Raw genomic sequence first — 16,785 nt, forward strand, 5'->3', positions numbered from 1 at the left:
GCGCTCAAAACGATTTAGCTCAATGCTTCAAATTCGTAGCCACCCGATTGTACTCATGGTCAACGATCGCTACTTAGCCAAGCGACGGCATCCTTTAGGATTACCGAGTAAGGGGACCTTGACATGGAGGTTACCCCCTCCTCCCTCCGCTAAGTTGCAATTGCAAACACATATGTTTTACCCACACCCTCTCGGTGCACTAGATGTGGACAGAAATAACGTGTACGAGTACTCACTCACACCTTAATACAACACAAGGAACTCTCTTAATCTCTTCACTTCACATAATGCCAACTCAAGATTTCAATGAAAAACCTCTCCGCGCTCAACTCAAGTTCCGAACTTCTCGAACTACAAGGTGTTGCCTACCCATAGACACTACGAAGTAAGTCTAATCGATCAAGGCTTGGAATCACAAACATTGACCACTAAAAGACACCAAAAGGATAATAAAAACACCAAAACTCCAGCCTCAAAAAGGCCCATACTTCACTCTGTTGGACTCTTTGGTGTAGCCTCAATCCGAATGGCACTGATATAGGGTCAAATTATATTGCCGAAAAGTTGCACCTTCTTTCCTCAATTCTTTGCACACATACATCCATGGGAACCTCAAAAATGCCACAGACTCTCCAAGTGAAAAATTGAAGAGAAGGAACCCTAATTCACTCCCTCATACCTTCGAAAACATGAAGCGTTGGGACTGTCCTAGACCACCCTATAGAAAGTTGTTTTTTCCTTCAAATGAGATTTTTTTATGGACGAAGCACCCCCCTAGCTTGAGACACCACGCCCACCATTGTTGATGTGGCAAAATTAAGCGTTTTCACTCCATTGGAGCCCACCATTTTAGGGTCGGCTTTTGTGAGTTTGACATTGATCGGACATTTTTTGTGGCAAAAAATATCAAATGGACTTCAAATTTCTCGAAATTGTTTAGGCTCAATCCTTGATACTCAAATTGCATGACCTCATACCAAAATTCTATTTTTGAGCACTTTTTAGGCAATTCAGGCATCACTACATATCACGCACACAAATAGACAGCTACAACATGTGTCAGACTTTTGGGGCGAAATGACCATACCCACACTTCCCAAGTTGCATCAGTCACATTCTAAAACACTTGAAAGCACACCCTAAAGCAAATAGAAGCCACTTGACACCACATCCATGGTTCGAGCACCCTCCCAAGGTATGCATATGTGTGCAACTGCCAACACGCAACATGACTATTTACAATGTGTACATTGTCCACCGTATTTGAAATCAAGTAGGCTTCCAAATGCATATATTTGCACTGCATATACACACTACTCTGTACACTTCAAAAGATGTCTAGCAACGTCAGTCACATCAAGCCCTCTTTTACAATTCCCCCACCAAAACGGTGCTGGCATCCTTTTAGGCTTACCAAGTCACTATTCAATCCTTTACCTTAGGCCTACGAAGTAAATATTAAATTGGCATCACCAAAACGGTCCCGGCTATGTGCTGTTATGGAAAATGAGCGGGTAATTGTAAGTTTCGCGTTTCAAGATTTCAAGATTGAGCAGTGCGAGTAATGAGACCTAAGGGCGGGGCTATGGCGGAAGTACTGGGTGTGGAGAAAAGCCACGCTATGGCTGGGGGCAAAGAACACTATAAAGAAAGAAGTGGACGATGGCCGGCTCGTGAACTTTGGAGATAGTTTAGGCAGATAAACCTGCAGCAGCTTCCATGGCAGACGTGGTTTACCAGGCCCTTCCATTCGGAGGTAAATCAAGCAAAGGACAAAAGGCTGTGGGATGTGCCAGGCAGATGAAGGCACAGCTGCCGTGGCGGACTCGGTTTGCCAAGCCCGTTCATTTGGTAAATCAGGCATACGATCAAATGCATTTGGAGGAAAAGCAAGCAGACGATCAAGGGACAGAGATGCATTCATCTGTCTTACCAGCTCTCATCAGGCAATGGCTGCCGTGGCAGACTCGGATTACCAGTGCAATGATTTTCGAAGAAAATGAACCAGAAGATCATGGTACACACATACATTCATCTCTCTTACCTGGTCTTCCACATGATATTGCCCTGCGTTGCCTTGTGAGGCTTCCCTTCGGATTTCTTGGGATTGCCCGCACCGTGTCTAAAAGTTGGAATGATGCAATTCAGCCAAAGAACATGGTGACCCTGCTGAGGTAGCAAGCTGGACTTTCTACCAACCTGGTCTTCGTTTTTTCAGAAAAGAACATTGCCGGTACTTTGCATCGGTTCCTTCTTGCTGCGTTGCCTTGTGAGGCTTCCCTTCAGATTTCTTGGGATTGCCCGCACCGTGTCTAAAAGTTGGAATGATGCAATTCAGCCAAAGAACATGGTGACCCTGCTGAGGTAGCAAGCTGGACTTTCTACCAACCTGGTCTTCGTTTTTTCAGAAAAGAACATTGCCGGTACTTTGCATCGGTTCCTTCTTGCCATAGACTCATTGTTTCACACTGTTTCGGAAATTCCTTGCCTTGACTGTTTGCTGAGTCATGAAGTTTGGTTCGAGATGATTTTTGGTATGAATGGAGAGGTTTTGTGGTTGGGAAAAGATGAAAAGCTGGACAAGCTACTACCAGAACTCTTTGTTTGGGATTATCTGCGTGCTCGCTGGAGAAGCTTGCCCTCCATGGCGAAGCTCACAGGAGGCAACTTCGGGCTCATTTCAGTGACAATCGGGGGATATGCCTACTTCACAGGGGATGGAGCTCAAGAGATTTTCATAATGTAAACAACGAAGTTGAGTGCGTGGATTTGTCTACCAAGCATTGGCGCACTATACAAAATCGCCATTACCTCCGTTTGTAATGGATGGACGCTTCGTAGTGTTTGCTGGCTTGCCTATCTCCAACCCAGCCGAGCAATGGCATCCTGAAACAGGAAAGTGGAAGTTTCTGGAAGACGTCTAGTCCAAAGGCGTGAAGGTGAAGAGGCCCTATTTCACAGTGGTTGAAGGGAAAATTTTTGCTATATGGAGCAAGAGCACAGTGGCCATGTTTGAGCCCTTGACTGATACATGGTTGTAGCTTGGTAGGATAACTGCAGATGCCGCAAAGATACAGTACCTTCTTTGTGTTGGTGACAAACTTTGGGCATTTCTAGAGACAGATGACCAAGACAGCAATACGGAGAACTCTTTGCTTTGGATATATGCGGCATGTGTAAGGGAAGTACCTGCTCGTTGGGAGTGGCTGCCCCTTTGCATCAAAGTACTACAAGGCTCCAGCCGTGCAAGTGTAAGGGAAGTACCTGCTCGTTGGGAGTGGCTGCCCCTTTGCATCAAAGTACTACAAGGCTCCAGCCGTGCAATCTCCATGAAGCTAGCAGAGACAGATTGATATAGCTGTATATGCCATCATGCATTTGCTCGAGAATATGTTACAAAGAACATTGCTAAAGACCTGCCTGATTTCAGTAAGTCCTGTAGATTTCACCTTCTCGATGACGAGATCTGCTCTTATGCATCTATGTTGGCTTACGTGGAAAGTTTACATGCAGTTCATGTATCATGTTAGTCTCAGTTTGATCTGTTGATAGAAGCTTTTGTGGACCGATTGACATTGGTAAAATTGGCTGCGTTGCCATCTTGGAAGCTCAGGCCCTATGTACCATTTTCTGAGCATCAGCTCCAAAGCGTGGCAGAAGCAAAGCTTCTGCTATGCTACATCATCACACAGAAAGCTTTAAACAACATTATCTACTGGATTCTACCAGACAATGTTTCTCTTCATCCTTTCATGGCAATAAGAGCCGAATCTTTCATGATCTGTTGTCAAGGACAAACATCTTGGCGGCATTTGAGGTATTGAATTTGGCACATGTACAGGGACTTTAACAGAAGCATTTTTGCATTAATTACAATGAAAAAAATCAGGTTTCAAAGAGTTATTCAAGTTTGGGCATATGTAGTACTGATATGTAGCTTCTTGGTCATTCAAATGTTTCTAACGCTGGCAATGCAGCGCTGAGGCTGCTGCTATCGATTCATGAGAGGTAAATACTTTACTGGCAGGTAAGATTCGTGCCAAGCAGCTCCATTGGTTTTTGCTTGATTTACTCCAAAGTATGGGTATTTATGATGGGTGCTCAAGGTTGGACGTGTCTTTAGCACCGAGGTTTTCTCCTGGTGCATGTGTGCTGGTTTTGTCTTTGTGCAGGTGTCCTGTTTCTGCGAAAATAAGATACTCTTGATTTTCTCAACATTGCAAATTTTGTCCAGGCTCCGTGTACTGTTGTTCATCACCCACGATTTGTGCCGGCAAGTCACTGGTGGGTCCTGCCTTGGAACGTGCATAAGCCCTTGTTGCTCGACTTCCATGTAATCCTCAACATTGAGTTGTGTCTGGGGGCTACCAAGTTGCACCTGGCTTTGATTGCACGGAAGCTGCTCATCACGCTGCCCTTGTTCGGACTGCATGTACCATTGTGTGGCTGTTGCTGGTTATAGGGATCCTGCCATTGATGATTCATTAGCTGCTGGTCATCGCTTGGACCTCCTCTGTTTTGCTGAATCATGAAGCTCGGTTCAAGGTGATTCTTGGTATTAACGGAGAGGTTTTGTGGTTGGGAAAATCTGCTAGCACAACTCTTTGTTTTGGACTATCTGAGGAGCTTGCCCTGATCAATGGCAAAGCTCAGAGGAGGCAACTTCGGGCTCATCGGTGACGATAGGACTTCACAGGAGGATGGAGCTCAAGAGATTTTCATAATGTTAACAAAGAGGATTTGTCTACCAAGCGTCGGTGCACTATACCAAGTTGCCGTTTTATCTCCGGGTAGGTTTGTATTTTTATTAGCGGAATCTTCGCAGATACCTAAATCGTATAGCTCGAAGAGGCGCTCTAAAACCCCGACAGCACACGCCAAAACCAGCGATCGACCTCGGGTAGGATTCTCGAGGACTTTGAGTGCAACTTCCCTAGCCACTCCAATCTCCTGCAATGCCGCCATCGCCATCCCCTGCTCACTCCTGCTGTGACTGGTTTTGACTCCAGCTGCTCCTGCTCCTGCCGCCATCGCGCTCCTGCTCTTGCCGCACTTGTTTGGCTTCATTCTTCCCTCATCGCAACGTGCAGATTTGTATCAATAGGAATTTTTTTAAAAATCGTTAGCATACTGGGGCTCCTTGCTTTTGTTTTTCGTAGCGCACTGCTTTTCATTGCGGCTGACGGGTTTTTAACACGATATAAGGGAACTTGGAAGAGTGTGTGTGTGTGTGTGTGTGAGAGAGAGAGAGAGAGAGAGATGGCTGTACTCCTCTCCACCACTTATGGCACCTTGACAATAGACCTGTACACTGACGAATGTCCCCTAGCTTGCACCAATTTTCTCAAGCTTCGCAAGCTAGGATACTACAACAATTGCCTCTTTCATGCCGTCATCAAGGACTTCATTGCACAGACGGGAGACCCCATTGGCACAGGCTTGGGGGGTGACTCCTAGTACAAGCTTCTCCACCAAGAAAAACAAAAAACAGAAGGACAAGAAGATCAACAAGACTCCAATAGGTTCTTTCCCAACGAGCTTCATCCCTCTCTCAAGCATGATTGTCTTGGTACCGTCGCCATGGCTAGTGCTGGCCCTAACCTCAACGCTTCGCAGTTCTACATCACCCTTCGTCAGGCTCCCATCGACTACTTGGATGGTAACAGGACTGTTTTTGGTCGAGTCACAAAAAACTTCGACAAAGCGCTTGAAAAAATCAATTACACCCTTGTCGATCAACATTCTTTTCGCCCTCTTAGAAACATTGGGATCAAGCAAGTGTACATTCTCTATGATCCCTTTGAAGATCCGGTGGGACTTGCCCACATCCTATCAATGGGTCTCTCTATGCCACACGGTCACCAATATGTGATGAAGATGATGACACTATATGTAGTGATGAGGATCAAGCTAGCCATCGACGTCGTGAAGCACATTCACGCGCGGTTGTTCTAGAAATGATTGGAGACATTCCTGAAGCTGAGATTAAGCCACCTGAGAATGTGTTGTTTATTTGCAAGCTCAACCCAATTACAGAGGAAGAGGATTTGAATTTTATCTTCTCACGGTTTGGCATGGTCTTATCAATAGACATCATCAGGGATCATAAGACAAACAAGAGTTTGTGTTATGGATTTGTGGAGTTTGAGACAAAAGAAGCATGTGAGGTTGCTTATTTGAAGATGAACAATGCACGTATTGACGATAGACGAATCCATGTGGACTTCAGTCAAAGTGTCCACAAGCTGTGGGCTAGATATCAAGCCCAATGTTCTAGGAACAACCATGTCAAGGGTGAGAGCTCGACATCGAAGTGTCAAGAAAAATCAAACAATTATCATCATTGCAAAAGGTCGAGACATCGATCTTAATATGGATGTCTAAATTAGATTAGTTGTACTAGCTAGCAAGAGTACAATATACCCATGCCTTATTTGCAAGTGAGATGCTCTATCATATGAATTCAATCTAGTCATTGAGGAACATCCTTGATTCTCAACCCTTCTTACTCAGATCCTTTCACTCAAGAAGCTAATATGTATATCATTCACCTAATCATGATCGAGTGTGTATATATGGGATGTTTGCGTGCGTCTAGCAGAGAGGGAGATTCTTTGTAAAGTGCACCCCACGTATTTCTTTCATTGTGTTCTTGTATCTCTTTCCCTCTAGCATAACGCTTTAAATGCCATGTTCTAAGACTAAATTTCTAAGGAAGTTTTCTCAATGAGATGGTAAATTCTTTTTTTTAGCCTTTGTGACACAAAACATAGCACCACACATGAATGTCTGGCATGGATAGTTTAAGCAAAAGCCTATCTTGGTAGCACTTCAAGTTATGTGCTTTAGCTTTGATACGAGAAGACCTCTAGGCAAAACTAAGGATGGAGTTTTTTCCATGAGTCTCAAGAAGATTTTACCTCATTGTGGTGGATAGCTAAGGTCAAGTTTAGGTTTTAGGCCAATGAATTCGATTCCCTAAAAGTAAACAACATGTATCCTTTTTGACTCAGGAGGTGAGTCTTGTACTTATAGAATGCTGCATGAAGTTGACCGTTTGACCCAGGTGGCTACCTTGATCATTCTATGACAAGCATGAATCTGAAAGGGGCTCGAACATCAAGGACGTTGCTAAATAGCGCTTCCACATAGTTAGCTCCAAGTAAGTATAAAATAATATCAACCAAAAATCTTAAATGGTACACCACTAAAGCTAGGGTTTGAGACATTTTACCAATTGTCCACTTAACTGAGTTAATCCTCTACAAAAGTGTTCAAATGACTCATGAGCATGACTCATGAGCTAGGTTGCATTATACATTATTCAAGATTTGTTTTATTCATGGATAATCTCCATTTTATTCCTACAACTTTTTTATTTGAATGTATTATATGCTAATACATGATAAATTTCTTAACCAAAAATAAGTTAGGAACCTCATGCCATGTCTTTTGTGTATAGTAGCTAGGTTGTCAAGGCTACATTGAACTCCGCCTAGGGATATAGACCTATATTGTTGCTCATATTTCATGAGCTTGACCTCTTATTCAACAATCCTAGTGTCTCTATCTACCGGATTCTCATATGAGCTCGTTGCGCATTCTCCTTGGAGATCTCCAGGATTTTCTTGTGCTTTGCAAAAGCTATGTGGTGTAAGAGTGAGTGTGTATGTGTGTGTGTGTGTGTGTGTGTGTGTGTGTGTGTGTGTGTACGCGCGCGGTGAGTGTAGAGTGATAGACTATGTGTGGGTAGAGTACTGACTACTTAATGAGTGAAACCCCTTATTCTTTAATGTAGAAAGAATAGGGTTAATGGTCAATAGAATAGGGTTAATGGTCAATAAGTTAGTGGACGGCCGGAACACCGAACGTCCAGCCTCGAGGTAAGGCGCATGTCGCCTTTACTCCAACCTACTCCCACGTAAAGGTGAATGTAGTGACAAGTGGGTTTAAATAGCTAACTACTAGTATATACAAGTAATAAAAGCAAGAGAGTCTCCATGTCCACTGGCTCACTCACTCAATCTATATATAGTCATGTCAACTCTAGTGATAAACAAGCATGTGAATCCATTTCTAGAGCCTATATGAGAATCCTAAAAACATCTTTGTATGGTTTTCATATGCACAATGTATCATGCCAGTATTAGTCATCATATGATTGTCAATCCCTACTGCAAATGCTCCCATTGTAGCTATTAGGTCGGACCTTGAAACTAGTAGTCAATACATGAGACATCCCAATGCTAACAAAATCTATGCAAACCTAACTGTGCTAGCCTTCTCGGTGCTATTTGTACATACTACATCATCAGGACTACTCATCATATATGGATGTGTTATAATCGACACTGGGATGGCTATGTCCCTCTCATCCATAGATGGAACTATGTGTCCTGGTATCAACTCATCAGTCTCTAGCATGAGCATATCAAAGAACTCTATGTTCATCATCTCTATATGTGTCTCTAGGGAGCAGACCTGCTCTACCTCTATTTACATAGACTTTGAAAACATGTGTCTCAGTGGAGCAATTTTTCTCTACCTATGCCTTTGAAAAGTCCACTGATATGTCATAACAACTAAATTCTTTGTCTCTTGAGCATACTAGAGCTCATTCATGAATGAGATATGTCTCGTCTCTCGCATACCACACGTCAATGATGCAATTAATACCAAGTTGTCTTGAATCTCAGATACTTCCTATAGAACGGAGAATCCATATCTAGCTCCTCTCGTAATCACAAGCGATCTGCAATGCATCCAGAAAGACTACTCTTGAAGAAGTACATGACAACCACAATCTTCTAGCTATCTCACCGAGATGAAACTCTATGCGATCTCAAAAACATAACGCATATGTCGTAACGTAAAAGATGCACCACTAGGTAATGATAATCATACATCTCTTGCACCCTCTATGTCATATGTTGAACCATCAGCCAAGTGAACATAACCAAGCCTGCCATTAGAAAAGGTACTAAAACACTTACGATATGGTGTGATGTGGAAGATTACATCCTCATCTAGTAACCAACGTGAAGAATAAGTAAGACGAACACTAGAGGTGAACATGACATCACCATCACTTGCATATGAAGCCACCTCTCTAGCTTGTGTTAAAACCTCACATGCATCAGGCATACATCTTTGTTGCTGTATTTCATGTATGAAACAATGGCGCCTAATGTGCCTTCTGTGACCATAATGCCAACAAAACTAGTATCAATATGAATGAGACCTTTGATTCATCTCTGCAAATCATGAAATGCCACACATACCTACTAAATGGATGTCAAGAAACCAGGATTTGCATATGCATCAAAATGTATATGGTGAGAAATCTGCCAAATCCTTCCTTGTAAAATGAGAAAGATCTCAACCATTGTCATACTAACTAATATCTAATTCTTCTAAATGATATTCTCATGTTAAACTGATCATTTAATATGGGGAAGTGCCAGGGAAGAAAAAGCTAGAATATTGGTTAAGCTGGCAGACCAGCAACAGTAGGGATCCAAAGGGGGGGCCATCTGCAAAAGAGCAAGGTGCAACAATGGGCTTTAAAGACCCTAAGGTTCAGACCATTAAGACTTCCAAAATGCTAAGATTCCAAAAATCAAAGGTTGTGTCCAATGGTTAAGCTTAGGAAAATTGGATGCTTTGTGTGTGTGTACAAAAGTCTTCATGAATCCTACAAAGGAGGGGGCGAGCCTTGCAAGTAGGGGATGAGAGACACACACACACACACACACACACACACACACACACACACACACACACACACACACACACACACACACACACACACACACACACACACACTCACTCACAAGCCTCCTTTACACAAAGGGAATGAGGGACACACGTCAGCTCCCTAGCCCATATGCCCACAAGGTGTACTCAAATCCTATTGGATGGCCATGGAGGTGGACCAATGAGAATTAGGCTAGAGTAAATCTAGTTTAATTCATTTAAAAACACTTAATAAAAGAACCAATAAGAATTAATCTCTCTAGAAGACTATTGGACAGTCTCCCAAGGGGTCCAATGAGCATTCAGCAGCCCAATGGCTTGCCTGATTCCTATTGCCCAAGAGACAAAGAGGTCCAATGAGAGTTTAGTTCCATTAATTAATTACCTAAAGATCTCACAAAAGGGGAAAGGGGGACACATGTCACAAGGCTCTCACTTATGCTCCTTAAATCCTATTGGCTAAGCCTGGTGAGGTCCAATGGGGTGGAAGCATGAGCAAATAGCAAGAGAGAGAGAGAGAGGGGGCTGAAATTTCAAAGGCATTATCTCACACACTCACACACAAGCTCATGTGTGAAGCAAGAAGACTCTCTCTCTCTCCTTCTCAAGCTTTAATGGAAAGCTTATCACCTACTCCAAGCTTGTGAGAAGGGAGGCCTACACCAATAACTAATGGCTTTGTGATGCAAATCCAACCAAGAGCCAAGCTTCAATGCATGCTCATCTCCTCTACCATGCTAATTACTAAGCTATGCTATGCTAATATGATCGATTATGTGAGGAGATGTACATCTTCTTCGTAAGACTACTCCTTCTTCCTCTCAATCTACTCTCATACCCCGCTAGCTCTCACCATCTTCGAAGGTGTGTGACGTCTTGGGTCTGAGACCATGAGGGAATTGATGTTGTATTTTATAAGTATTTTGCTTAGTGCTTGAAGTTTCCATCTTCATTGCACTAGCTAGTATTGAAGGAACACAAAGAATTGTATTATAAAATGTCTCTCTTGATGGGAGAAACCTATAATACAAAGCCTTTTGGAGGGGGGACCGGCTCCATGTAAATCCGGTCCTCAACTATTGTCAATAGCTTAATTTCTCTCTCTTTTGAAGTATTGTTCATGCTATCTAACTACGTGTTATGCTATTTGTTGCTCTCTCCACCCAAGCACTCTTGTTATGCTCATCAGGAACCTATTCTAATGAAATGCTCACTTGTTCATGTTATTTTTCGCTACACACAAGTTACTAGGCCATTAGATGTTACATTGGTATCAGAGCACAAGGTTTCTCTTTTCTTGCTCAAGAAGGGAGTTCCTCAAGCTAGCTATAAATGGTTGGTATTATTAATTGCATTTGAGTAAGTAGAATATGCATTTTTTAGCCTTGCAGTGCGCCTGCCTTCGTGCAGATAACGGGGCATCACCGTCGAGAGCTATGGTCTTAATAGTGGAGTCCTATGGGGCTTGCCTATGGCTTAACCACTATTGAGTTATTAGAAGCTTGACAAGAGCCGGTGTTGTTTTGGTGTTGAACGACCCTCTCTTCTATTCCTTGCAATTAATGGTATTCGAGCCATGGGTACAATAGCTTGAGTGCTTTTTCTAAAGGGGTAAAGAGGAATAGCAACTAGGGCTTGAAGTGCCAAAGTACACCTAAAATTTGCTAGAATGGCTGACAATAGTAAAGAGAGTGAAATTAATGTTGATAGCTTTGATTTTGCTAATAAGCAGGCTACTAATGATGCCCCTATGCTTGTTAACTACCTTGTTTCTAGGTTTCAACAAGCCATGGGCAATCCATCCCTCAAAGTGAAGTGCGACGACAGCTTCATGCTCATGGGATTCTTCAAACTCCCCACCATGACGAGAGAGTACCTAGGAAGCCTCCTTGCAAGACTCCCAAAAGAGGCCTCTCTCCGATTCAGGAAGAAGAAGAGGATCCATACGAAGGGCAAGGCATTGAGTGTTCCATTGCCACCATATGTGAAACTTAGCAAACAAGATTGTCCTGTGTCTGAGGAAGAACAGGCTGAAATGGATAAGATTCCATATGCGTCTGCAGTGGGTAGTTTGATGTATGCAATGATTGCTACTCGCCCAGACATTGCATTTGCAGTGGGAGTAGTAAGTCGATACATGTCAAACCTAGGCTAGAAACATTGGGAGGCAGTGAAAGGAATATTGAGATACCTGAAAGCTACAAAGAGTATGCGTATATGCGTATATGCTATGGGAGTCAGGAGCTAAGTGTAAAGGGTTTTACAGACTCAGATTATGCAGGTGACTTGGAAAACCGAAGGTCTACGTCAGGGTATGTCTTTACATTGGCTGGTGGAGTAGTATTATGGAGTTTTAGATTACAAGATTGTGTTACTCAATTTACTACATAGGCTGAATATGTTGTAGCATCAGAGGCATGCAAAGAATCAATTTGGCTTAATCGACTAGTAACAAATTTGGGAATCAAAGAAGAGATGCCTGTGTTATATTGTGATAGTCAAAGTGCTATACAATTGGCTCGCAATCCAGTTTATCACTCAAAGACAAAGCATGTGGATGTGAAGTATCATTTCATCACAAGGATAAGCAACTTCAGCTTGTCAAAGTTCACACCACAGAAAATCCTGCTGATCTACTTACAAAAGGACTTCCCTCATAGAGCTTTGCGCATTTTCGCAAGCAGTTAGGTGTAGGGTAGTACATCACTTCTCTACATCTCTTTTATATTAGCTTGTATAGTACCTTCTCTCACACTTAAAGTACCACATTGGACTTTAAGTGGGAGGTTGTTGGGGTATAAAGCCCAATGTGTTTGCCCAGGTAAGTGGGCGGGCCGCTAGGTATGTACACATATTCTTTTGTAAAAACCTAAAAAGAACTCACTATGCTCTACACATTACAGTAGAGCGAGTTCACCAGATCTTCGTGCTCTTCTTCTCGCACTCTCTCTCGCGTCACACTTCCGCTCGTACTCCTTCATTAACTACCTTGTTTCTAGGTTTCAACAAGCCATGGGCAATCCATCCCTCAAAGTGAAGTGCGACGACAGCTTCATGCTCATGGGATTCTTCAAACTCCCCACCATGACGAGAGAGTACCTAGGAAGCCTCCTTGCAAGACTCCCAAAAGAGGCCTCTCTCCGGTTCAGGAAGAAGAAGAGGATCCATACGAAGGGCTCAAAAATTTTCTTCTTGATGACGCATCTCCTTCTCAAAGGAGAATTCAAGAGCCCCCACCGAAGGAACAAGAAAGAATTGAGTCTCCTGCCACCGCAGAGGCAAAGCATCAATTTTGGGCAGGCTTAATTGAAGAAATGGCAGAGTATGTCAACTCCAAAAGGCCACGCACCATATCAGCGGTTATACACCATACTATGGTGGCTTCTCAAATCAATTTCCAAACAGGGGCTAAAAGAAATTCTAAGCCCACGAAAAACAAGGGTTTCAATGAGCCTAAGGGGAAGGACAATGTCCAAAAGTCTCCTAAGGGTAATTCCAACAAAGCTAAGGAGAAAGGAGTTTACAAAGGCAAAAACAAACTCTCTCCTGAAGAGCTTGAGCATTATCGCAAGGATACCCGCTGTTTCAAGTGCGGCAAGCAAGGGCATGTGTACCGCGCTTGTCCCCAAAAGAACACTCGCCATGAGCCTCCTAGAGCTACCTTGGTAGAAGAGGAAGCTCACCACAAAGGATCTCCTCTATGCCATGCTCGGGGAAAGGTAAGAGAACATGATGCTTTTATTCTTTTTAACCTTGGTTCTACTCACAATTTCATATAGAGTTGGCCACCAAGCTAGGCATCCAAGCCTATGAGATGAGAGATGTCCTACCCGGAAATGGTGCTTTCAAGGGGCAAGAAGCTTCAGTCACTCCCTTAATTGGGAAATTGAGGCTCCATGTCCAAAGCTATGTGGACAAAGATGACTTCTTTATCTCTCCTCTCAAGCATGAGGATGTAATCCTAGGGGCACCATGGTTTGATCGCATGGCTGCCAATGTTAAATTCTCTAAAAGGGAATCTACTTTAGGTTTAGGGAAAATGGTATCTACATAGATGCTAAGGAAATAGGTAACACCATACCCATTGTACATATGCAAGATTTAAATAAGTCAATAAAGAGCTCTATTTCTGTGTACATGACTTTTGTTAAAGATTCTCAAAATAAACCTAATGCTTTAGCAAAAGAAATTATAAACAATCACAAGGAATTAGCTTATGTTGCCACGATTCTAATGACTACTTGCATGCAAAAAACAGACCTCATTTGATACACTTACGGTCACAAATAGCTCGTAAGCACGCATGCTTCATTTTGCCTGGAATGCTTGGCGTTGTTGCTGCGTAGCTCTCTCCGAGCCTAACGCAATGGTGCAGTCGGATCTCCAATGCGATGAACGAGCGAGGAGTAGCACCAGGATGCACCTCACGCTGCTCTCTCTTTCTCTCTCACACACAGTCAACGGTAGTTGAAAACTTTGATTATGATAAAAGTTCTTTACAAAATGACCTAGGTACCTTATATACTAAGGCTACCATAGGTTAAACCTAAAATAGAGTTCAAGGGTGAAATGGCTTTGTATTTACAATCTCAAAGTGCCATTGCACCATGGCTTTTGCAACTAGAATAGCTACTCATTACAAATGATGTTTATAACCATAATCCATAGCATTTCATAACTCTCAAAAAATAAGGCTTTGTTGAGTTATGTCGTACTGTTGACCCATGGGTCAATACTCCCCCCCTCCGAATTCATGTCGTCATTGACATGACCTAGTTGTCAATGTCGGTGTGGTTTTTGTTGTCGTTCTTGCTTTTGTGTGTGCTCCACTGCTTGTACTTTGTCATACCACAACGGCGACTATGATCCATGAAAGTCACAATTGATGGACGAACTTTATGTCCTTCACATCCAAGCCCCAAGCTGCAGCATTTGTTGCTGTCATTATAGGGCTATTGCTAGATCTCTTTTTGTTTCCATAAATACGATCACTTTATTTCCATCCATCATTTTCTCCAGTAAATTTGTCACTTTTGAGTATGTCTCATTCTCAAAAACAACTTCTATATTTGTCACTTTTGAGTATGTCTCATTTGCTCCAGTAAATTTGTCACTTTTGAGTATGTCTCATTCTCAAAAACAACTTCTAAAATCTATACATTTGAATGATTGGCTTTAAGACCATGTGAACCAATGACAACTTTGTAAGGTTTCTGTAGAAATTGTATGGCTAAACCTTCAACTTCTACAGGCCAAGTTGCACTCCAATACAAAGTATGTCTGTCAGGCCGAATCTGGGAGATAATTTTTCTGATTTGAGGTTCAAAACCCATTTCCATCATTCAATCCACCTCATCAAGGACAAGATATGTAGCCTTGTGAAGGTTGGTTTGTCTATCATTTGTGTCTGCTCTTCTTCATTGGTGACTTCTTTCTTCCTGCATCAAGGTGATCAAAGTCGCATTTGCCACTGTTAGCTTTTGTGTGCTTTGTATACATGACTTAATTAAAGCCTGACAAACCCTAGTTAATTCCCTAAGCTAGTCACTTGCTTAAAAAGGTCCTTATTTGATATCATTTGTGATAGATGACATATGTGAGCTATCATTGTCCATTTGTCCCCAAAGCTCATATACATGATGTACAGGGTATGTAGATGGCTATCATGGCTTCAAATTTGAAAAAAAATCATCTTTGGCTAGGGGTTAAACTGCTACTCTTTTTAATTTTCCTTCACCCTTAGCTTGTATTCTCTATTCATAGCCTACTGATAAAGTTTGGGCTTGTATTTGGCTTTCTAAGCTAACTTTTTGGATTTTAGTCTTAAAAATGGATGATGGGAATTTCTTGCATCTTCTATCTGCCAAACAATGTAGAACCAATGATGATGACCAGAATTTGGCTTGACTCTTGGTTGCTCCTACAGACATCTATCATGATAGATGACTGAACCGTCAGTTTTTCCCCTTTTGTTCTTCTCAGTATTGTTAGTCCCTTTTGTTTGTTAGGCTTCATTAAGTCACATACAAAATAGAAAATTTACAGTATAAAGATCTACTTCTAGTATACAGTCTTGTAGTCGCATGAAGTGTCTAATAAGAAACTTTACACTTGATGGGTGCTTTTGTTTAGTCACCTCACCAACTTTCTTTGTCCTTGTAGGCCATCCTGGAGTTTAATGACCATTCTCAATCATTTTTGGCCTCTTGTTTTTGTTGAAGACTGATCAACATTCTTTTCTTACATCTGATATTCTAGCCTTGGGCATAGGGCTTTTGAGACATACCTCGAGAAGATTTGTCATTTTCCTATACCTTATTCTCTTTGTACTGCTCAGGCATCTCTTGAGTCTCGGTGACGATGGCAATTGTTGCACCATTGGAGGTCCATGGCATTTCCCTCACATAAGTCCAGCTATAAAATCACTCACTCGTATCATGATTGGTGTATTTCTGCTCAATGGCACACCGCTTCAACACTCTTGAAGCATTGACTGCTTGTGGTTGCTATACTCTCAGATTGGGATTTTGTCGGTATGTTTGTTTCATTCTACGGATCACTTCTTTGACCACTTGATCCACATTTTGTGTGATTGAAATAGGAGCACTACGTTTGTAGTTGACTCACTAGCTGTAGAAGAGACACTACTAGTGTTTGTGTCTACGTCCTCTCTTACCTCTCCATACGTCCTACAGTTCTTGACTAGATACAATGCTTCTTTAGTGACCTGCTCAAATGTTAGTGGACGCTTTTAAGTGTAAGTCCTTTTTGAGAGTTTCCTTTCTCAAGCCCTCTATAAAGAGAACTGATAAGTGATCGTCTTGTGATAACTCTCGCATCGGACATCTTTCAATGTATTGCTTGAAGCAAAGCAAAGCTTCCTTCACTTTTTCATTCTCTTTTTGCTTAAAAGCATAGATTTGAAAAACCGTGTTGTGCTTGATTCCCCTCTTAGAGAATTCCTCGGCAAAATCTCATAAGAGCTGATTAAAATTCAAGATATCTTGACTTGTCAATGGTTGGAACCAA

At 42.2% G+C, this 16,785-nt stretch overlaps 2 protein-coding genes and 1 pseudogene across 2 annotated transcripts; all 3 read left to right on the forward strand.

The window, feature by feature from the left end:
* Positions 1-669: 669 nt before the first annotated feature.
* Positions 670-2,180, forward strand: LOC147448475 (uncharacterized). Its single transcript, XM_086521071.1, has one exon. It carries the CDS (start codon positions 1,720-1,722, stop codon positions 2,176-2,178), a length of 459 nt encoding a protein of 152 aa, XP_086377197.1. The 5' UTR covers positions 670-1,719; the 3' UTR covers positions 2,179-2,180.
* Positions 2,181-2,510: 330 nt separating this feature from the next.
* Positions 2,511-5,132, forward strand: LOC147448476 (uncharacterized). Its single transcript, XM_086521072.1, has 2 exons — positions 2,511-2,742; positions 3,050-5,132. The coding sequence occupies exons 1-2, from the start codon at positions 2,525-2,527 to the stop codon at positions 3,351-3,353; spliced, it is 522 nt and encodes a 173-aa protein (XP_086377198.1). The 5' UTR covers positions 2,511-2,524; the 3' UTR covers positions 3,354-5,132.
* Positions 5,133-5,269: 137 nt separating this feature from the next.
* On the forward strand, positions 5,270-6,548 carry LOC147448477 (peptidyl-prolyl cis-trans isomerase CYP59 pseudogene; annotated as a pseudogene).
* Positions 6,549-16,785: the final 10,237 nt, after the last annotated feature.

The sequence above is a fragment of the Adiantum capillus-veneris genome, chromosome 10 (genome assembly GCF_014529385.1).
Source record: "Adiantum capillus-veneris isolate H3 chromosome 10, ASM1452938v2, whole genome shotgun sequence".
NCBI lineage: Eukaryota > Viridiplantae > Streptophyta > Polypodiopsida > Polypodiales > Pteridaceae > Adiantum > Adiantum capillus-veneris.